We start from the raw sequence: 24,571 nt of genomic DNA on the forward strand, positions 1-24,571 counted from the left end.
GCTGTAGGTTCTCAGGTGTTTATTGAAGGTATTACTGAGTCTACTCTTAGAGACGCAAGTTCTGCTGCTGGATAGCATTATGTTTTAAGTGAACCAACACATGTCTGACTGCATATTGATGATTGTAATTTACTTTTCCCTTTTTGCCTTATATACCTCTGTTTTCTCTGACTTCTTTATATACAGTCAGCTCTTGAATATTTGCTCCAGTGGAGGGAAACAGAGGCATGGATAATCCAAAGTGAAATAATCCCCAAAACATTTATATTTGGCTTTGGGTACTTACCTTTGAATGTGGGTATGTCTGTTATTTGAATTAACTATAACAATATAAGGCCATGCTCTGAAGACCTAGAGCAAGAGAAGCTATCCAGCATCCTTCCCTGCAGTCCATTCATTCCATGCTGGGACTAGACATGCAAAGCACTAATGTAAGCAGTGCAGTCCTCTCTCATATTTTCCCTTAATAATAATAATAATAATAATAATAATGATACTAAATGTTTTATAGCACCTTAGCATTAGGCTTTTGGTATACTTTTTCATATATTCTATTATTTAATCCATGCAGTAATCCAGTGAAGTAGACAAGGCAGATATTGTCCCTTATAGATAAAGAAGCTTAGAGAGGGTAAGTAACTTAATCAAGGTCACATGGCTAGGAAGAAATAGTCTTAGCTTTAACCTCAAGTCTTTCATTCCTATTCCAGTGCCTTTGTATGATGCCAAAGCACATATTTTTCATTATATTTCCTCATAAGCTGTTTCTCAAATACATCCGGTATGTATAGTCAAATGGTTAGTGTTGGTAGGCAATTGTGTTTTTCATTGTCTACCAGCAAATATAATTTCTGAATACCTAATGATAAGTCTTGTATTAGCTCCCTTTAAGGAAATTCTCAGTATTATTAAACTCTCCATACCATGTAATGAATTTATATAACCCCTCTCATAATCTTTGTAAACATATATCCTGCCCAATGAGCCCCTGAAAAGAAGAAATCATGTTTTGTGTAGATTTGCTTGTTTTACAGTTGTTGAAGGGTGATGCAGTCATTGCTAGGTTTTGAGATTTAAGTTTTGACCTTTGTGCTTGTGAATTTCTAAAGTTAAATCAGAGCATAGAAATAGCTAGGAAATGTACTCTTTTAATATTCATATGATTTGCTTTAACTGCTAATTATCCATTAATAACTTAACATATAACTGATATCAGTACAAAAATGTAAGATTACAAGTGAGTAAATATCAAGTTTAATTTCATTTAATTGGTATGAACATTTAAAATAAATGAAAGACTTATCCAGTTATAGTTTATACTTGCCCTTTCCAAATACTTGATGTTTAACTTTTTGTTATGCAGTGATATTTTAACAGTAAGGTAATGATTAATTTTCTAAAGCAGATATTATCTTTATTTTTGTAGGTTACTATTCGAGCTTCAGTTGGACCTCTTCAATCAGGATCTTCAACCACACCTTCCATTAGTGCAAGCACTTCTACCCTTCAGCTCTCACCTCCAAGGACTAAAAATATAACTGCTAAAAGTCCCACAAAATCCAACACAACTAAACCTAATATAACTAAATCCATTGCAAGTAAACCTAATGCAAGTAAGCCTAATGGAAATAAACCTAAATACAAATCAAAAATATCTAATCTGCAAAAGAAACAAAGCACATTGGCTAGTAGCAATAAAAAAAGTAAAGTCAATACAGCATTGAGGAATTTAAGGTAAACTTTTATTCTTGATACCCAATACTAATTTAATCTTAATTAGTAACTGAACATGAACATGATAAAAGTTTTATTTAATATAAATTTACCCTATTACACAACTCTCTTGTACATTTATACGCTGTCACTTAATGCCAACAAATAATAAAAAATGTTTTTATAACTATTGAACAGTACTTGAATTACTATTTTTTATATTCATTATAAAATATTATAGTATTTTTTACTATATAAAAATATATTTTTAATGTTCATTCAACATAAAACACTGGGATTTTGTGTTGTGCTTATATCTGGTGATCTTTGAATGGTTAATTTAATCCCTTTTATTCTAGTAAGGAACACTAGCTGATATTAAATTGTATATACACTTATTCTAGATGTTATTCTATAGCAGATTTTTCAAATTATTAATCCCTGTTTGAAGTTGTAAAGACCTTAGCTTTAATTAACAGACTGTTAATAAGGCTCTCCTTTATTATTTTTGTTTTAAAATATATTTTTATCATTTTCTTTGTATCTCTATAAGGTATCGTCGGGGAGTTCACAAGTGCATTGAGTGTTATTCTGAAATAAAAGATTTTGCAAACCACTTTCCTACATATGTCCACTGTAGTTTTTGCAGATACAACACTAGCTGTAGCAAATCCTATGTGAATCATATGATGAGGTAAGATGAGTTAAACATCTATAATTGCCAATTAAAATTACAGTTTAGCAAGTTTGTTCTTGAAAACAGTTGCCCTAGTGTAAGTCAGTTTTGCTCTTTGAGAAACAATTAGAGAACTTCTAAGATGATTCCTGGTACTATTTTTCAACATAGTAATTCATAAAATTCCTGGAAACTTGAATTGTAAGAACAGTTAGACTAATGAAATTAAGATAGATTTGTTAGAGAACATAGTTTTCCTATGGAAATTTTTTATCCTATAGAACTTTCAAATGCGGTTACTTCCAAAGACGGAAAAGTAATGTCACATGGTAAAGAATAAAGAGTTGGACACAATTGAGTGACTAACAGTTTCACTTTTCACTTCCTCATGAAGCATACATGTAATCTCACGAGTGTTGTTTTCTTCAAAGCAGTCACTTTGTGATTCCAGGATTTTCAGTGATCAGATATTTTATTGGATCTTGTTTCTCTTTCTGTCTCTGTTTTTCTCTATAATCCATTCTGTCTGTCCATCCATCCATCAGGCCATCCATCCTTGCATTCATTCAGTGAGATGAGAGACTATTTCATTATTGCCACTGTTGGAATTATTTTTCATTAATTCATTCAGTTTAGATAACTGGAGTATTTATTCCATGCAGAGAAAACTTTCACAGCCTGTGTTATCTTCATTGGTATCATATTAGTTGAGGTATCCTTCAGGATGGATTTTTATTTTTTAAAAAATAGTCAAAAATTGTTCCAATATAAGCCAGTTAGGTTGATTATTCACAGTGAAGTTTTGCTTTTTTTTTTTTTTTTTGGTCCCCCAAAGTTAGATTTAGAGTATAACTAACAAAAGTGATTTTTATACAGATCACAATATGACCTTTGTGTTACTTTCAGGTCATAATCAACTGTTCCTTTAAAAGGACTCTTCCATGTTTCTTGGTGGCTTTAGCCCCTCTCTCACAGTTTTTTAACTCCCTTGATAACTAGCCTGACTCCATGGTCCCTGACTTCTTTCTTCAGTGCCAGTGTTTTCTATCAACTTTAAAGTTGTTGTGCTCCCTTTCTTACCACAATACTATTTTAATCTTATATATGGTTCATTTCTTTTGAATTCCCATTTCCCCATGATTTTCTGGGCTTTGAAGTCCTTTTTCTGGACCAGTAGCACTCATCTAACTTTATAGTCATCCTTACCCTCAGGGTCATCTGTTTTGACAGTTGCTTTGTTTTTGTTCTGGAATCTTTTACACATTTAGTCTTGCTTACCTGGCTTAAAGGCCAAAGACTTGAACATCATCTTCTACTGAACTTTATGCTCAATTCTAAACTACCACATAGTGCTTGATTCAGATCAACTCTGTCTTTAACTTGAATTGGGACCTGTCTTTTTATTTTTAAAAATAAGAAGTATACTCTTTTATTCTTATCTGTAGTATCTTCAGTTCAGTTCAGTTGCTCAGTCGTGTCTGACTCCTTGCGACCCCATGAATTGCAGCACGCCAGGCCTCCCTGTCCATCACCAACTCCCGGAGTTCACTCAAACTCATGTCCATCGAGTCAGTGATGCCATCCAGCCATCTCATCCCCTGTCGTCCCCTTCTCCTCCTGCCCCCAATCTCTCCCAGCATCAGAGTCTTTTCCAATGAGTCAACTCTTCGCATCAGGTGGCCAAAGTATTGGAGTTTCAGCTTTAGCATCAGTCCTTCCAAAGAACCCCCAGGACTGATCTCCTTTAGAATGGACTGGTTGGATCTCCTTGCAGCAAGGTAGTATCTTATTAATGCTTTATTTTAAATTCTCTTAGTTGTCACCCTGGCCTACTATAATTACTCAGTTGGAGTCCATCCTTTTAATTAATCCTTTCAGTCTCAAGTATTTTTCCTGTTGCCTTCATCCAAGCATTGATCTCAGAAATCACACATGTTCCACTTCGCAGTTAACCCTGCCCCTTATCTCCTCTAGTTCTTCCACAGCTTCTAGCAGTTAATTTACAACTTCATCTCGTATCTGTCAGGTTCCTTTTGCTTGCAAATGATTTCAAGTATTTTTTTAAGATGAGGGATATTCGTCTGTACTGCTTACCTTCCTTAATTCTTGACTTATTACCATGAACATTTGTAAAAAGTATTTGTTACTAGCATTTTCATGATTCATTTCTTCACCTTTTGAGTATCATCTTCACCTAACACTGCCCCTTTAAAGATTATCTGTCAAGTACTTATCTGTATTCATTTTTTTCACTGTTATCACTCTATGAGTTCTTTAGAGTCATTGTTGTCACTCACTTTTGAAACTATTCTCTTCAGCTTTTGTTTAATTATTAACACTATTTTTGTTCTTCCTTTTTGCCTACTCCTGTTTCATTGCCTTTTCTTCCTTCATCTCTTCTTGCCTCTTTACATTTCCTTTCTTGGTACCATAATCAGTGTCACTTTTACCTTTCAACTTTAAATCTTCCAGTTTCAGTCCTTAGTTTTCCTAAGATGTAACTCTATATTTCTAATTATTTTTATTGTTTTTTTTTAACTTTGACTCATTCGCATCTAGAAAGAACATAAATAAACCAAGCATTCTCATCTTTCCAGAATTGACATGACTGCTGTCCAGACACTCTCTCAGGGCATCATTTGTGTGGATGTGGAATACAGCTGGAAAAAAATGCACTGTCCCAAGTTTCTTAAACTTGTGTAGTTCTCTTGATCTGCCGCTGTGCTTCACGGCTTCCTGAGATACCACCTTCTGCTTTCTACCTCTCTGCCTCCCACCTGCTGCAGTGGGCTGCACCTATAATCCATTTCCTCTAAACCAGGCCCTGGCATCCTTTGTTGAGAATATTTCTGTTTGGAAAGTCTTTTGTTCTTTGACCAATACTTTGCTGCCCCAGTGCAGCTTTAATTCTGCATTTAGTTTGTAGGGGATCAAGTCAGAAAATATTTTATGTTTTCTTAGGCCAAGAGTCATTCTATTCCTCCCTCTCCCATTTATCATAGGCTTCTTATTTGTCTTATAAAACCTCCAAATGCATTCTATTCCAAAACATTCCCAATTAGCCTATCTCCCTTTATTATGTTTAGTTGTGTAATATAACTATTATCTCCTTGAGAAGTAGCTCTTTATGTTTACCATGTCACCTAGCACATTACAGACAGCAAGTGAAAGTCAGTGTAATTACAAAAAAGGCTCTAATAAAATCTCAAGAGTATATTAAAAAAATCTTACACAGTTGAAACATCTTTGAAATAAGACTCTTACAAAGAAGAGCATCATTAAACATTAATTTTCAATGATTTTTTTGAAGTAGCATTATTTAGGTTTGATTGTTTAAATTATTCCACCTTATTTGCTAATAGCTTTTAGGTGGCAGTAGAAGTCATTTGAAAAAAATGAATTGCTGTGTGATACTGCTATTCTTCAACATTATGTATAAGAAGGCTTTTTCTCTACATGTAGTAGAATTAAGGTCACAGACAAGTACTTAATATTTTTTTCTGGCAGAGTTTACTTAGTATTTACTAAGAAATATGGTAAACTGGTGGTGAAGAATATGACAAATCTGGATTTGAAAACAGAACTCACCATTTATTACATGTGTCACTTTGGGCAAGTTATTTAACTGATTCCCATTTTTCTTTTCTTGAAGAAAATGTTATTATTGGGGAAAGGTACTTAAAATGTTTAATAAAATCATTTGCACTTAGGAGATATTAAAGTAATTATAGGTATTATTTCTAAATTGGCATTACTAGGTATTTTAGATAAAGCTCTTGCCTTTAATTTTCACAATTTAGTAGGAGAGATATATTTACCTAGCTTAATGTGATAAATAAATGACTGTGTAAGCCCAGAGAAGGTAAGGATGAAGTCTTTAAACAAGAAATAAGAAGGTATTATATAAGTGACATTTCACTTACTATTTGAAGGATGATTTAAAAATTTCCCAAGGAAAAAGAAAGCTGGTATAACAATTTGTTCCTATACAATAAATAAGATTACTGAATTAATTTTTATAAGCTATGCTTTAGTTCATTATATATTTTTTATAGATTTATTTATTGGCATGAAATAATAGTCATTAGAAGAACAGATAGATTATTGTGATTACTTCATAAATGGTCTCCTGTCCACAATCCACCACTTGGCCCCTTTTCCATTTTTTCCTTTCTTTTGTTACTAACATCTGGTCAGGTCATTTTTTGGCCTGAAATCCTTCACCTACCTAATATTAATAGGATGAAGTTCAGATTTTCTGGAGAATATGAGACCTTTTAATATCTAATTCCTAACTACTTTTCCAGTGCTTTCAACTCTTATTTGCTTTTCCTGGAGTAAGTCAGTATAGAGACCTTCCTAACTGAAATATAATCCTGACTGTTAGCTGACTTCTCCATTTACCTTCAGCTTTCCCTCATGCAACCACAAAACTATATGTATCACTGTTGATGTTTATCTTATGGTAATTATATATTTATGCATATGTACTCACTTGTTGAGCTGATATTTATTAGGCACTTCTTCTGAGACAGCTGCTTTTTGACTACCTTCCCCTGCTAACCCTGGAACATGAATTCTAAGGCAGACAACCTGCCTTTCTTACTGTATCATGAACTTCTAGTCCAGTGTTTTAAATAGTAGGCATACTGTCAGTATTGTTGGATATTTAGGAAACTGATCCCTTTTGTATTTCTTTGGAAGTAAAGTTTTTACTTATACCAAATCAAGATTCTTAAGAAAAGATGGACAAAGGGAGTTTTTTTCCCCATCTAGTCTTACTGAGGTCTAATTTATATACAAGAAAATTCACCTATTTTTAGAGAACAGCTTAATGAGTTTTGATAATTATATAAATATAAACAGGTGGTGAATTTTCAAAACCTAGATTTAAATGTTATATTTTACTGTATTGTAATAAAAATCTTAACTTTTTTTCCCCTTTCTTAGATTATTTACATATTGTTATTAACTTCACGCAGGTCTAGAAGAAAGGTAGTTTTTTCCCCTCTTTATTTATGAGCTACAGATTCATTTTTCCATTCCTATAATACACAAAACTAGAAGAATGGAATTTATGTAATAAATATAGAGAGTATAATTCATTTTTATAGATTGGGAACTTAAAACTGAATTCAGACAATGAAAATTTTTAAAGTACCAACATTTTAATAAGGTGTAAGTTAGAAATGGAAGCCATCAAAATACCCTAAAATGTAATTTTTTCCTCTCCTCTTACCAGGTAAAGAAAGCAATCTATTTGAGGAGAAGGAAGAAAGAGCTTTTAAAAGTTACTTTAAAATCTCATTTTAAAATTTAATTTACTTGGTTCACCTTCTCTGGTAATCAGATAAAATCTTGGACACTCCTCTGAGAAAATGGCAATTGTATGAACACTTTTTTGTGTATAATTTCAGTTTTTCCCAACCTCCCTGATGATCTCTTCCTAAAAAATTATTCAATTATTTTTGTCATATTACATTGAATTTATAAACTCTATGGTAGTAATTATCCCCAGATTGAGGAAATGACTTAGAAATCTTCTGAGGATGTTTTCTAGGGATTAAAACTGTCAGAGTATTTCTTTTCCAATACATACATGCTCTGCTTGTAATGATTATTTCTATCTGAGACTGAGAATTGACCTGGCGTGTTGGCTACTTTAGATCTATTATTATTGCAAGCTCCTGCTCTTCAAATTTCAGCTTGCATAAGAATTACTGAAAAAGCTTGTTAAAACAGCTTCCTGGACCTCGCTGCCAGAGATTAATTCAGTAGGTGTGTGTGGGGCATAGACTTTGCATTTCTAAATAAGCTCCTAGATGATATTGATGTTATTAGTCTATGACTACATTTTTATATGTGCTAAGTGGTACTGTGCTAAGCTAATCCTGGTTTTCTAGTATAGAAAGACTTTCCTTACCAGATTTAAAAGAGTATGTATAAAAGAAAGCTGTTACTATTGGCTGCAAAGCTTGGTTAGGGGTTTTCTATTCTGTGCTTAGAGGGGGCATCGTTTTAGCTCAAAAGTTCTGTTTTAATTTGTTTTTGTTTTAAAGTCTACTGGTAATTGCAAAGAGCTCTCTAAATGCTTGATTTTACAAATGGTAAACAGTGGCCTTGTAAGTACTATTACTTCTAAGATCATTTGGATTCTTCTCCCCTTCCTCAAACATGGATTCTTCTCTTCCTCCCCTTCCTCTCCCCTCCCTCTTAATACAAACATGTTAAGTTAGAAGAAGATTTTTCTAAATGATTATTATTGGTAATTGTTCATGTTATGGGCAAAAATGTTATTAGCAAGAATTTTAAATTGTTTTCAACTCTTTTAACAGTTCAAAAAAAGAATTTCATGTGACTTTTTTCTTATACTCGAGTATGTGAAAGTGTGGTACTGATCAAATGAGAATATGCTTAGTAAAATACATTTCACTGGAAAATAGATAAATTTATGTTAAAATACTGAATTAAACAGGATTATTTATATCATGATATTTTATTCAAAACTAGAAATTTAAGTATAGACTTGATGTGTAGCTATAAATTAATGACTTACCATATAGTAAAATTAATAAAATCTATTTTGTCTCTCAGCTTTCATAGTAATCGTCCAAGTAAAAGGTTTTGTATTTTTAAGAAGTATTCAGAAGATCTCAGGTAACTAGTTTATCTTTTAAATATTTTTCTATTGAAAAATTATATGACTTAAATCTGCTATATATAGCATTTTTATCAAGATACAGTTCATATATCATGCAATCCACGTGTTTAAGTTGTACAATTAATAGTTTTTGGTATATTCACAGGGTTGTGCAGTCACCACGGTTAATTTTAGTACATTTTTGTCATTTGAGGAAGACACTCTGTACCCATTAGTGGTTATGTTTATTTCCTTCCAACTCCTTTTATCCTTAAGCAACTGCTAATCTATTTTCTGTCTATATAGATTTGCCTATTCTGGACATTTCATGTAAATGGAATGATAAAATATATGATCCTTTGTGTCTTCCGTTTAGCATGTTTTCAAGAGTTACCCATATTGTTGTGTATGTCAGTACTTCTTTTTCTTATTGCTGAATAATATTCTATTGTATGTATATTATAGTTTGTTTATCCATTTAGGTTATTTTAACTTTGAAGCCATTATAAATACTGATGTTATGAACGTTTGTGTATTTATTTTTGTCTGGACATGTCTTTTCATTTTTCTTTAGTATGTAAGATTAAAATTGCTGGGTTATATGGTAACTCTGTGTCAAACTTTTGAGGAACTACTAGACTGTTTTACAAAGTACCTGATTAGTCTATATTCTGTCACTAAATTTGTATCAGCGGTGACCAGTGGTGTCAAAATCAAGCTTTCATGTATTTGCATCATAAAATGAGAACAAAAAGTAGGGCTTTCCAATATTATTTGAATAGTGAAAAGAGGCCTAAAATATGCAGTAAAGTGACACTTTTTTAGTTTTGAAGTAAATTTCTTAAGCCACTGAAATTCTTGAAATTAGTACATAGTCATTTTAAATTTTACTTTTTTAGATTAAGGAAAGTGTGCTACTTGCTTACTGTGCAGAAAGAACTGTTGGTGAATATTTCTAAACACATTGGTTTTACCACAAGCTTAATTCAGAATCCACTGAGCACCATGTTTTTCATATTCTTCTGCATTGTTTATAACCCACTGCTCTTTATTATTTTGTCTTTATTGCCAGTGCTACTTGAAATATCAGTATCTTTGCTGTACCAAGCTAATACATACAGATATGGTTAACCAGTACTTGTTTTGATATGTTGGGTTAGTGGAAAATCTGGAAGAGAGGATGATATTATGTCTCAGAGCCTTTGTACTTACTATTCTCTGAGACTAGTTTGCTCTTTCCCAGACTTCTGTATGGTTAGCTCCTGTACCACTTTTGGGTCTTCTGTTGTATCCTCTCTCCTATGCTTTATTTACCCTAGTGTCTTTTATCTCCCCTTTATGGATCATTTTTTTCTGGATTATCTTTCATCATCTCATACACTGTATAATTATTTTCTGTGTCCTCTCGCTAGAATGTGTGTCGTTTGATTTTTATTTATGTAAGGCATTGATAGTAATTAGGCATTTGGTAGATATTTGTTGAATAAATTAATGTATATATTTAGAATGACTTATATTTGGCAATAGGTCCCATTGATTATTTTGGAACAGTGGTTCACAGGGAGAGGAAAATGTGATTGTTTTAAAAAATATATTAGTACCAATTTTAAAACATTTACTAACTTCAAGGCAATAGATTAAGTCATATTAGGTGTTGCCTATATTGAAATTCTTATAAGAATGAAGAGTTTTATTACATTCAGAAGAGGTTTTGTTTGATTTTTGCTTCACTATTGTGAAGCTCCATTGTGTGTTTAGTTTTTAAAAAATGACTTACATGATTTTAAAGCTCTGGAATGTTTTTCTGTCAACTTGAATAGTTCTCAGGTTGAAAATTTGTCAATTTCTGTGAATGGAACATATAAACTTATAACTACATAGAACAATAATTTTTGTAATTATTTTTTTATTGGAATGGAATATTCATTTTTTAGATATTTACTACATATTAGGTCTGTAATATAGCAGACTCTGTAAAGATAGTAATAATGAGGAAGTCTTGGAACCAACCTTCAGAGAAGGTGCATTTTATTGGGTGGGAGATAAGAGGTGAATGTAAATAACCAGAATAAATCAAGAGGGAATTTAATAAGTGCACTGAGGGTTACTTTTTTCAAAGAGGAGTGATTACTTTACTTGGAATGATTTACATAGGTGTTAATTTACTTGGTTTTCAGGGATGAGTATTATTTATACTGATAGAAGATTTTGATAAAGTTCATTTAAGCTGAACAGACTAAATTTTATTAGTTTCATTTGTACTTCAGTTACCTTTAAACAATTTAATGTCATTTATATGTTAAATCTTATTTGATTTTCTTTTAAATAGTTCTTCAGATGCTTGATCCATAAGCTCCCAAGTGCTTAACTCTAACCAACATAATAAACATAGTGGTTTTCTAAGTTCTCTGAAACATTCACATATTTTTGAAGGCTTAATAATATTTTACACTAAAATTAAAATGTTTAAGCACATTTTAAATTAGAGTCTTAATTTTACATACTATAATATGAAATTATGTTTAAATACTTCAAATAGCAAATGCTACACAGTTTGATTCAATAACTGTAAAAAATACTGCTGAATTCAACAAAAAGTATTGATGACTATGGGAATTGTTTCCTAACCTTTTTGAAAATTTATAATCACTACATATTTCATTTAAGAACTGCGTTACCCAGTGAAGTTTTGTTAAAGGAACCAGTAGTTTAGGTTCAAGCAAGTGGGCCAGTTGACATTACTGGGATGCTAAAGAACTCAGACTTTGGACTGAAGTAGTGACTTAGCCCTTCAGTTAATTAAGTGTTACGTGAGAATCATACCAACCTTGGTTGCTTGTGGTGAGAATAAACTAAATAATGTATGGCAAAATCTTTAACACGTAGTATGCAATGATAAGTGGTTCAGTGATAAAGAACCAGCCTGCCAAGCAGGAGGCATGGATTCAATCTCTGGGTCAGAAAGATACCCTGGAGAAGAAAATGACAACCCACTCCAGTATTCTTGATGGGGAAATTCCATGGACAGAGAAGTTTGGTGGACTGTAGTCCATGGGGTCACAAAGAGTCAGACATGACTTAGCAACCAAACAGCAACAGCATGCAATGGTAGCATCTATAACATGATATATTTTTAGAACCTTCTCATTTCTAATTTTTTCCTCTCCTAGATAAATACTAGATATATGTTCCACTAGAGACAGACTGTATTTTTCAGTCATCATTATATTCAAAATACAGTATACTAGTAGTATGCTGCTACTGCTGCTGCTAAGTCATATCAGTCGTGTCCGACTCTGTGCGACCCCATAGATGGCAGCCCACCAGGCTCCCCCTGTCCCTGGGATTCTCCAGGCAAGAACACTGGAGTGGGTTGCCATTTCCTTCTCCAATGCGTGAAAGTGAAAAGTGAAAGTGAAGTCTCTCAATTGTGTCCAACTCTTAGCGACCCCATGGACTGCAGCCTTCCAGGCTCCTCCATCCATGGGATTTTCCAGGCAAGAGTAGTGGAGTAGGTTGCCATTGCCTTCTCCAAAATGCAACCTTAGTAAATATGTATTGACTTGTATATATGTTGTACATTTATATATACTATACTTTTGTTTTGAAGATGGGCATAGGCTTCCCTGGTGTTTTAGACAGTAAAAAATATGCTTGCTAATGCAAGAAACTGGGATTCAGTCCCCGGGTCAGGAAGAACCCCTGGAGAAGGAAGCGGCAACCCACTCAAGTATTCATTCTTGCCTGGAGAATTCCATGAACAGAGAAGCCTGATGGGCTATATAGTCCATGGGGTTGCAAAGGGTTGGACATGACTGAGCAACTAACACACATAGGCACAGATAGATTGTGACTTGTCAGAGTGACACATGTTGTTAGTGCAACCAAGACTAGACTGTAGGTCTCGACCTTTTAGCTATTAGTAACTGGTATGAGGGAGAAAAGCTTATAAAACAAAAATACTTTCTGTCAGTAAATGGTAGTATAATTTGAATATGAAGAGTGACAAACACTGTCATGCCATTTTCTAAAGAATCATTTCAGTTCTATCAGGTTTATATAACAAAAATTGAAGTGATAGTTATGACACAAAGAGCAAATCATGAAAAATTATTCATTGAACTGGTATGTAGGTTTCCATAAAAGATAAAAATGTTTTCTTTTATACTATTTGCTTTGTTTTTTATAGGGGCATTACTCTAGTGTGCCTTAATTGTGATTTCCTAACTGATGTTTCTGGCTTAGATAATATGGCTACACACTTAAGTCAACATGAAACTCATACTTGTCAAGTTGTAATAGAGAAAGGTATGTATATATAATTGTGTTACTTCAGATTTTTGCTATTTATTCTAGTATTTTTGGTCAGCCACAATATGTTCTCTTTACTAAATCGTTTTTCTCACTCATCATATTTCATATGCTGTTTTAAATATAAAACTTTTCTTCTAATTTCAGTTTCTGTTTGTATCCCAACTTCTGAACATCTTTCTGAGTAAGTTTAATTTTTATTCAGTGCATTTTACTTTGATGGATTTTAGCACTACTGCATTTTTAAACGTATCATTAATAGAAATGAAAAATATTAAAGTATTTTGTTTTTTTTTTAAAGCTGCTTGTTGAAATAGGTTCCTGCTCTTTGGAGCTCGTGACCTGGTGCAAGACAAGTTGGAATTTCCTAAGTTCAAAGTTCTGAGATGTTTTCTTACACAAAGGCAGTTAAGCAGCCAAGTTCATGACATTAGCTCTCATTATTCAGCTCTTTTCAGCTTCAAATGGGACTAGGTTCTTATTCCACCTTATCTTTGTGTCAGGTTGACATATCTTAACATTCATTTTTTCTTTTTTTTCTCCAGTTGGCTCTCTCCAAAAATAACTTTTGTTGCTTTGGTCATTTCTTACTTTGCTTAAAATAATTTGTGTTTTCCTATGCTGTACTTGCCTTCAGAATAATATGTTCCAAAAGATATGGCTGTCTGTCTTTTTGTCTGTTTTGTCTGCTTTCATAATTTCTTATAAATCTTAAGTTTTTAGGCCGGACGATTGTCTTTTCCTCATTCGTTGTCTGTCATTGTGCTATTTTTCTTATTTTTCAGATGGAGAAGCAGCCCAGAGATTTCAAAAAATGTCCAGGGTACACCTGGACAGTGTCCCCCTTCGATGAACACAACTGATGCCTGTTCTCTATTTCCAAGGAATGTGACTAATTTGACTGTGGGGCCTGCTCTAGGCTGTGGTCTCAGGAAATCCGATCTTGGGAAGACTCCCTTCCTTCATGGCTGGCCTTCCATAAGGCTGATGCTGATATAGCCAGTGATGGTCTCAAGGCCCACCAGTAGAGCATAGCTTCCCACTGGGGGCTTTGGCTCTTGATCTTAAGCTTGTGGGTCACTTCTGGCCAAAAAAATAAAATCTGTACTTCAACGTCCCAGTTGAAGTTTAGTCATTTTGGCTGCTGCCCTTTAATCTTTCTCTAGCATGACTACATCCAAGAAGTACAAAAGCTCTGGTTATTAGGAAATACTTATTTTCATGTCCTTGGAACAACAGGTCTCTACAATTATGTTCCAAAATTTTACTTGCTTTTACTGTTATTTAAAATATATTACCCAGGAGTAAGTTTGTAGTTTTTCAGCAATATCAATTATCAAATTTTTTATTTTAAAAAATTAATTTTAATAGATTGGTTTTATGTTCTCCAAATTTATTGATGTCTATTTTTATATTCTTTTCTTTAAAATGTTGTTCAGTGTTTGCTTTGTTTTGTTAAGAACTTCAAAATATCCCCTAGAATTCTCTACAGATTTCCTATGGCTGCTTATTTATAGCTTTTTAATTTAATTTGGATGTTGTTCAGACCATTAGACATTATAATATGTTCTTTCTTATTTCAGGATTATTATTATTATTAATATTGTCTTAATACTTGTGAATTCTAAGGTATAAAGAATTGACAACACCTCTTCTTGCAGACTTTAAAACAAGTTTTAAAGTTATCTATTTGTACATCTAATACATAATATCTACTTAGCCATTTTAATAGTTCATCTGGTAGTGTTAACATTAAAAACTATGGAGGCCAATAATGCATTTGTTTCTATCATATATAAAATGTATTTCCACATAAATATATTTCAAAAATTTGACTTTTGTTTATTTTACTTACATGGACTATAGCTCTAATAAACAGTTTTGATGGTATTATTTTCTTTTAATAAAAATTATATTGTTTAAGTGCCTCAGGAATTATTTACTAATAAAGGATTTCAGATAAAAGGTATATATTTAATCATATAAATAGGAGCATTGCTTTTATTGTTTCATGGAAGTCCTATTACTTGGCCTGCACACTGAGAGCTGTTATCTACTTAGTGAATCTTGCATTTCTTTCCCCCGGCACAACTGAAAGGTCATTTCTTTATACTAGTACTGAATTTTATTGACACACAAAGTACCTTTTATGATCTTATTTGTCATAAGGATTAGACAGGCTCTGAAAGAGTGACTCAATTGTGTTTTTTACTGTAAAATCAGAACTTCTGTTTTATTTTGAAACAGATTTGAAGCCAATTTAGATGACTACTTATTATGTAATGTGCTTCTTGCTATTAATGATAGAAAATTTGAACCCATTAATTTAAAATTTCCAAACTAATTTTTACTGTAAATGAATAATTTTTCAAAAGCTCTGAAAATGGCCTCTTAGTAGGTAGATTTGGCGTTAATACTCGTCTTTGTTTCCTTATTTGTCTCTAGGAGGTTTTGTCATTTCATTCTCTATTCTACCCAGTTTTTAAAAAAATTTTTAAATTTTGCCCAGAAACAACTTTACATTTTTAACTTAAGTTCCTTTTTCATTTATGTATATTTGCTCTACCTTGGCTATAGTTAAAAAAAATATGAGAAATTGTATTCTTGGTATAATGATGTAGGAGTACCGCTTTGTGTTCTTCCACAGGACTGTATCTTATAATATCAGATTCATTTTCTTCAAGTTTAAATTCTTAAAGTTCTGTCACCTATAACTTTATTTAAAAAATGGTTTAAATAAAACACCTTAGGCAGTTAGTACAAAAACGTGTTCATTATAGGCAGTTGGTCAAATTTTAATTTTGTGCTAACAAGTTTTATCTTGAGCCTAATCCCGCCTTACTATCAGGTTATTCTGACTGTTTTATTCACCTGATCAGAAATTACCATTGCATGCATGTGTGCTTTTGGTTACCATTGAATAAAACATGAGATTGGCTCAGGTTATGTCCATTGCTATTTTGAGACCCTCAGTTACCCTGTTTGTAAAATGTGAGTGCTGATTGTTCCAGAGTTCTGAGATTCTGTTGTTCAATATTGGTTATTCTTAAATTCTGTTATTTGTTCTTATGATGAGATGAATTTAGAATGCTACTATGTATCCTTATCCCCATTAGCAGAAATAGGGACTCTTTGACCTGGAGAAAATTAAATGTTCATGTTATTCCTTAGCACATTTAACTCCTTCATGTACTCTTATAAAAGTAGTTCTCTTATACTTCTATTAAAGAAGGTAATTAGGTCAGTTTTTCCCAAGTTCTGTACTGTAGAACTAATGTCCATAATCTATTAAGTTGGGGGAAAAGTTTCCATGGTCAAATAAATTTAAGCAATGCAAGTTAAAGTTAAACTGATTCTTTGACCTGGAATTTTTCATACTGTATGTGGGCTTGTGAATGTCTAAAGTGAAAAAATGAAGTGAAAGTGTTAGTTGCTCATTCGTGTCTGATGAACTATAGCCTTCCAGGCTCCTCTATCCATGGAATTCTCCAGTAGTACTGGAGTGGGTTGCCAATTCCTCCTCCAGGGGATCTTCTCAACCCAGGGATTGAACCCAGGTCCCCTGCGCTGTGGGCAGATTCTTTACTATCTGAGCTACCAGGGAAGCCCCCTAAGAGAATATTTATTTGACCTTAGAATTTTTTTCTTTGAATAATTATGAACTTCTTAATCTCCTTGGAATAGTATGTGGAATACTGATCTGGAGTCCTTCAGATTTTATGAACTGGGAAATAAAAAGCAGCTGTGTAGGGTGTTGCCCAAGATGGGTTTCTAGACATTTCACTTAGGTTATGAATAATTTGTAAGATAGAGTTTATAAATAGATGCTAGCAATGTACATTTTCATATTTTTAGAAATTGTATCAGAAAAATGGTAACCTCCTTATTATGTTTGTAAAGTCTATTAACTGCATAACAGAGATAGACCAGTTAATAGTTTATTCTGCCTCTGATTACAACAGTAAGGGATTTTTTTTTGTTGGAGAGTATGGTTACTTTACATGATTTAACACTAAGAAGCTTAAGAATCTTTCATTTATTTCTGGCTTCTTTCTGTAACTCTTTATGCTTAGCTTATCAGTCTACCCACTCACCTAACTTTTCTTGAGACTTATTTTCAGCCTTTTATTATCTGTTAAGGAGTTTCCTATGTAGTAAAGTTTTACTTCCTATTTAAACAGACTCAGGAGGTCTTCTTTGACAGTAAAATTAGATGATTTGAAACCCAGCTTCATTTTAAACCCTCTCAGACCCTTAAAGGTACAGTGTGGTATAGTGAGCACAGGCTCTACAGTTGGTTGCCTAGTTTGGAGTTCCTACCCTGCTGTTTATCAGAACATGTGTGACTTTGGGTAGGTTACAGATTCCTGTGCCTCAGTCCCCATTTGTAAAATACATATAAACAACTATGTGTTCATAAACTGTAGAGGGAATTAAGTGAGTTAATATATGTATATGGTATTTAGAAAGTGATTGGCACATAGGAAGCAGCACTATGTAAGTGTAAATTTATCTTCTTATTCATACGACTTTTCATGATTTCACATCTGCCTGCATTTTATTCAGATAGAATTATCCTAATCTTCAGCCTGCTTTTCATTCTAACTTCTCATACCATTTTCACAAATCATTTATGTTAAGTGTACCTAACCCAGTAAATATTTAAGAGCCAGTCATCTGAATTATGTATTAGTTATAACATTAGATTTTTAGTGTCTAAAGCTCAATAAAGATGTATTTTTTAAGGAATGGTTATGAATGCTCCTAGGTTCACCTGTCTTAGTTTCCTCTAAATTATACTGCCACACTGTATAGTTCATTTCATATTTTCAGCCTACCCCTCTGGTTTTGAGATCCTTGTAGAGCCTCACTCTAATCACTTTGGTACTTACCCCACCTGGAAGAGCTTACCTTCCTCTACAAACATGCAGAAGCTATTATGCTTCTCTTTTTCTATATCATTTATTGAAGTGTAGGAACATACTGTTTTTAATCCTCCACACTGAAAAATATCTTTATCCTTACTTCTGTATAGTGTTGAGAAAGTAGTACAGCTTTGAAATAAGGCAGTTCTGGGTTTAAATCCTAGTTGTGTATCTTACTAGCTCTGTAGCCTTGTGAACATTACTTCACTTTATCTTCCTTATTTGTGAAATTTATGTAACAGTCTTTACAGGGTGGCTATAAGAAATAGAGATAATCTGTAGACATTAAATTATTAAATTATTTAAATAATTTGGCACTATCGTGACTAAAAGTAATCATTCAATAAATGCATGTTGTTTGGTGCCATTGTTGCTCTACTGCTGCTGCTGCTATTACTTCTAGTTACTGCTGTTCCTGCTGCTGCTCCAGCTGTTACTGCAGTTAATACTGTTATTACAGCTACTACTTTCAGGAGACTGGGAACTGCGTATCAGTGAAATCTCATCATTGAGAGTTTCAGTAGCAGTCTGTCTGTACTGCAGTTATTTGTAATTTGGGTTGATAGTTCACAGATTTTGGAGTATATTCCTCCAAACTGCTGGATGGATGGCATTTATTGCAGTGTTCACTTGCACTTTATATAATTCTCAAATTTTAGAATTTGATTGTACTTCTGAATTTTCCTGTCTAAAGACTATGAAACAGCAAACACCCTTGTTGAAAACTAGTATGTAATCTCTGTTTAAAAGGATAACTTTTTTTTTGAGCTTATAGAAGCTCTTTTTTAAAGAAAACATTTTATTAATTTTTGCCAGGCATTCATTTTGAATCATCTTGGTTACTTACCTAGTATTACTAAGTTTATGAAAATGTGTAACTGTGCTAGCTATCAATAGTAAAGGGGCTCCTCCTTTTGTAGATCTTTGAAATACTTTTTTAAACCTACTTTTCTCAGATGTGACATTGTAACTCAGTCATGGAATTGCCCTTTTCTATGTGTTAATCTCCTATCGTGTTTTTCCCTTTCTTCATCTACTTCTGTATATCTACCAAGATAGATTAATTATAACATATATTGGAAGTAAAATTTTAAATTTTGCAACATTTGTTTTCTTGACAAAAAGTTGAGAATAGGATTTTCTCTTTAGCAGTCTTCAGAGCATAAGAATCCATAGTAAGGCCATAATAAATCAAGCTTGGAAAACTTGGCTATTTAGCCAAAGTGTGTGTTTATTGACTGAATCAAATGTCCTAAAAGCCACAATTTGAAGTGACTATCAAAGTTGTTTTAGTTCTCTCAGTGACTTCCAGTTTTGTTCTAAGCAGAGTATAATGTAAAGGCACTGACCAGAGTCAAACTATCAGAGTTCAAAACCCAGCTGTCTCACTTCATGTTCAAGTTACATAATTCATGTTCAAGTTCAAGCTCTCTCACTTCACATTCAAGTTCAGTTTATTCATCATGTAAATAATCTGTACATGATTGTTTTGAAGATTTGAAAGAGGTAAAATGTGTTCTATAGATTAAAATGTTTTATATTTGATTAAATTCCCCTAATATAAAGAGTACTAGGAAAAAATGAAAACATAAAGCTGACTTTCCTTGAAGCTGTGAATTTCTTTCTTGTATTTCTGGCTACTAAACTTTATATTTAACATCAGTGGTAACTACATGGCACTTTCATAGTATAATATAGATATTATTATTCACATATTCATTGACACCAAACATTGATTCCTGGCCTTCAGTGTGCAAGACTCTGTCAAGTGCTGGAATTTGAAACATGAAAAAGATACAGTTTGTGCCACCAGAATAACTGCAGGCTGGGCAATCGGAAATGGAGACACTGAATCCACATCTTCACAGGGCCACACAGTAAACTGATTTCATAGTTAAACCCCTAACACATGTATATATAACATTATATGATTTTTGTGAAATGCTGAACCAGAAGAGAATCTGGACTTGTTCCAAAGAGAAATATCATTTTATTATACTATTGTCAGATAAACCAGTGTCATTAACTTTCATAAATGTAAACAAATAGTACTTTTAGAAGCAGAATGGCACCCTTTTAAAAATGTTTTATATTTGAAAATAATATATCTGTTTAAAAATGTTTACTTCTGCTAACTTTATTCCCATTAAATTTGTAAAGAGTCATTCCATTATTTTCTTGTGAAGTTCTGAACTTACTTGGAGGAATTATTGACTGATCATAATCCAAGTTACTAGGCGTTTTAAATGTTCAAAATTGTCAGTGTCGTACTTCATATGTTTGGTTTAGCAGGGGAAAAAAAACTGATTTCATCTATGAGATACACAGAATTTATTTGGGGCTTTTTTCTTTCTCTGAACTTTTGAAATATAACTGGGATTGGAGATAATAAAGGGTCATGCCCTTAGATTATTTTATCCTACCATGGATGTTGTTATCTCATTACTATCTCAAATCAGATCTTTAGTAACTGTAAAGTTGGGTTTCCTTTTCAAAGTGAGTGCAATATACTTGCCCCTGGTATATAATTGCAAGTTAATAAGTAGAAGCTGTATATCAAAACACAGTGGTTTCTGGCATTTCAGACTTCTGCCTGTGATAGCTGTTAATCCAGAAATGATGGGAGACCCATTGAAAAGGAAAGATAAATGAGATTTGGTGTTGTCCTTCATTTAGGGCAAACTGCTGACTTCTATCAGCGTTTCTGTGTTTACTACCATTTTTTCAGTTTTTCTGGTTCTGAGGATAGTTTGTATATGCATTACAAGTATTCAGGGCCTAATTCAATATTGCCATAAAATTTTTTTAAAATGAAGTAAAATTATAGCCCAAATAGGTATTAGAATCTGCCTCCACTGATGATCTTATTTTTTGCTTCATGTTATTACATATAAGTATTTTGTTTCTCTTAATTCTTTGTCTTCACCTGGTTCTTTCCTCTGTCTACCTAAAATGATTTTTTACTCTTATCTTCCCTGGTAACCAAATCATACCCATGTGTTTGGAAAAGGGTAGATAATTTCATACTAGAGTAAATTGATGAATGAGCAATGAAAATGAATACCTAATATATTTTGTTTGAGGATGGGGGAAGTATGGCAGAAGAATCTCAAAACATAGAAGCTATTTAGGTAAAAAGCTTGAAGAGCCTGTGTTGCACACTCAAATTCTAGACAGTAAGATTGATTCCTGACCTCAACCCATGGTTGTAATAATAGCTAACATTGAGTACATACACTATGTCTTTCACATTTATTTGTTTAATTCTCACAAACTAGTGAGATATACACTGTTCTTGTCCCAATTTTATGGATGAGACAGCTGAGATACAGGTTAAGTCATTTGCCAAAGTCACATAGCTGTTAAGAACCTCAATTTAAATTATGGTCATCTGTCTTGAGAGACTAAGCTAAAAAGTACTATAGCCTATTGCTTCCCTGATTGTGCTTGTGGTTCCAAATGTACTTTCCTGCCTTGTTTACTCTCCATGAGTGTATGGATGGGCTTGAGCTTCAAAGTGAAGGCCCTTTGTTTCCCCAGAAGGGTAGGCAACAACTGGTGTAGTTGTAACATTGGGATCAGAATCTAAATCTAGCTTCCCAATCTTAGAGTAGTATTTCTATGATACATGGACAGTAGGACATTTCAGCAAACAAATTAGGCATAAATTAGACTCTTTAGTAAGACTGGATTCTTTGGTAGCTCAGATGGTAAAGAATCTGCCAGCAATGCCAGAGACCCAGGTTCAATCCCTGGGTCAGGAAGATCCCCTTGAGAAGGGAGTGACAACCCACTCCAGTATTCTTGCCTGAGCATACCTGAGTGAGCAAGCATTAGGAGTGCCAGTGACTCTAAAGTATTTGTAGCTGTGCTGTGCTGTGCTGTGCTTAGTCACTCAGCCATGCCTGACTCTTTGAGACCCCATGGAATGCAGCCCGCTAGGCTCCTCTGTCCATGGGGATACTCCAGGCAAAAGTACTGGAGTGGGTTGCCATTCCCTTCTCCTTGGGATCTTGCCAACCCAGGGATCAAACCCAGGTCTCCCACATTGCAGGTAGATTCTTTACCTACAGCCACCAGGGAAGCCCAATTGAGATGCTGTGTGACTTCCCAATTTCTGTGGCTTTTTCATTGACAACTTTATGTGTCTAACCATTATTTTTTTTTGAGTCAAAAACTGCAACCCATGTTTTCATTAAAAAAAAAAAAAAAGCCACTTTGTTGTTCTTTTGTCAGTCATTAAATGTCTCTTATCTGAGCTCCCTGACGAGCTTATCCTCTTCTGATACTGCCTTTTTCTTTTTCTGATGCACAAATCTGATCATACTTTCTTATTAACCTTAGAATAAAGTTCTTAGCACATTACTGTGACACTCAAGACCTTTCCTAAAGTAGTCCTTGCTATCTCTTCAGTTGCGTCATTGACTACTCTTTCTTGTTCCCTACCTTCTAGTCATGAGATCACTCAGTATTGTATCATCGTCATCTTGTCTTACATTCCTTTGTTTTTGCTCTGCCTTGACTTGCTTTTCCCTGCTTTGCTAGCCTCAGCTCCTGCTGCAAAACCACGTTCACTGTAGTATCTTCACTGCTTTCTTGCATCTTTCCCCTTCATAATGTCTCAGTCCTTTGTCTAGCCACAATATAGATGTCTCCTTTTGAACACTTCACAGTTCTGTAAACATTCGCTTCAGTGCATTTCCTTGACAGCTTTGGATTGGAACTCTTAGCACAGTACCTAATGTATGTGCGACCTGGTAAATGTTTAGATCATCCTTTCCACACATCTGTTAACACCTCTTAGAATGAACTGTCAGAGTGGTGCACTGGATGTTTTATTTGTGTGATGATTAGTGTGAATACGTAAGTGGAAGTCTTGAGAACTGGTTGACTTTACTACTGGCTTGTTGTAAACCTCCTTTGAGCTTTTTTAGTTTGCTTATAAATATTTTTAAAGATTACATTTTAAATATCAGTAATAAAATTTTTGACTTTTAAACAGTGTTAGAAGAAAAGAATGTGGTCTGACAGAGATGAATACAAGCACTTCCCCCATTATAACACTTCCCTCTACTTCATGGTATGTTTATAGTGAATGAAATCTCAAATGAACACAGTGATGTAATTTACCTATAACTTTGGATTGGTCATGTCATCTGCAGAAAAATTGCAAGTTGGGACATTTATTTCATTTTGGACTTCAAGGGGAAAGTAGGTTTACATAGCAAAGAAAAATCATTTACATTCTTGATCTCTAGTGGTAGTTATTGAAATTCATGATGACCAGTCTGTCCTATTCCCTTAACATTGGAATCTTAAATAGTGTTTGTTTTGAATGCTATGCAAAATTTATTTAAAAATATTGCAGAATTCACAGGTGAAAAGTATAATTATCTAATGGCAGGTCATTAGCTCAGAACTTTGAGCTTAGCAAATTTCACTGTCTTCTACCAAGCAATTGAATATCTCAAATGATGACTATTTCAGCAGGCATCTTTAAGTAAGATTAAAGGTAAGAACAATTTTTTCTTTTCAAAATGTTAGTGATGTATTAGTAGTTGTTTAAAAATTTGTTGATCTCAAGTATGCTTTTGTAGTTACAAGATTGTGGTGTACATTTTAATGATGAATTTCATAATTCAAAGAAATTTTATGTAGTGTGCTTTTTCTAATTTTTTAGATTTGTTTTTCTAATATTTTCACTGGTTATTACAATTCTGTCCCTTAAGCAGAATACCAATATGGTTAAAGCCACAAAACAAGATTGGGAACATAAGCCTCTTATTGCTAGTTGTTTCAATAATTTATTTTATCCTCATCTACCAGTTTCTTAGCCAGTAAAATGAAGAGTAATAAAAACCTGTCACCAACCTCTTTTGCAGAGATATTAAGAAAATTCAGTTTCCCCAGTTGAAATACCAACAATAATAGTAACACATGCTTAGTAGCTTTCATTTTAATTGCTGCATAAAATCAGTTTATTAGAATAGCTATATATGAAAATGATTAGCATGGTAATGTTTCTTTTGCAAGAATTTGAGATCAGTCTTTGGTAACATTTCCAGTAATAAGCTGAAAAGGAGAATTCTTTTTTGAAATATTTTTAAACTATTTTATAACCAATAGTTATAATAACTTAATAACAGTTTTTCAAACTGAGTTTAAAATTATTAAATATTTAGAAATAAAAAATCAATTAATATCTACTTTTAGTTTCTTCCAACAGAAACCAAAATTTTTTATGTTTTCTTACAACTTCAATTTATTATTCTTAAAACAATTATTTTCCCTATATATATTATTAAA

General features: G+C 33.3%; 1 protein-coding gene across 1 annotated transcript in view; it reads left to right on the forward strand.

Annotated features, from left to right (window-relative positions):
* Window positions 1–24,571, forward strand: part of ZNF280D (zinc finger protein 280D) — a 104,644-nt gene that overhangs the window by 56,522 nt on the left and 23,551 nt on the right. Inside the window, exons 13-17 of the mRNA XM_052646891.1 lie at window positions 1,427–1,734; window positions 2,267–2,407; window positions 8,984–9,046; window positions 13,219–13,337; window positions 13,488–13,524. Of these exons, the coding sequence (XP_052502851.1) occupies window positions 1,427–1,734; window positions 2,267–2,407; window positions 8,984–9,046; window positions 13,219–13,337; window positions 13,488–13,524 (668 nt within the window). The remainder of the gene's footprint in view (window positions 1–1,426; window positions 1,735–2,266; window positions 2,408–8,983; window positions 9,047–13,218; window positions 13,338–13,487; window positions 13,525–24,571) is intronic.

The sequence above is a fragment of the Budorcas taxicolor genome, chromosome 10 (assembly GCF_023091745.1).
Source record: "Budorcas taxicolor isolate Tak-1 chromosome 10, Takin1.1, whole genome shotgun sequence".
NCBI lineage: Eukaryota > Metazoa > Chordata > Mammalia > Artiodactyla > Bovidae > Budorcas > Budorcas taxicolor.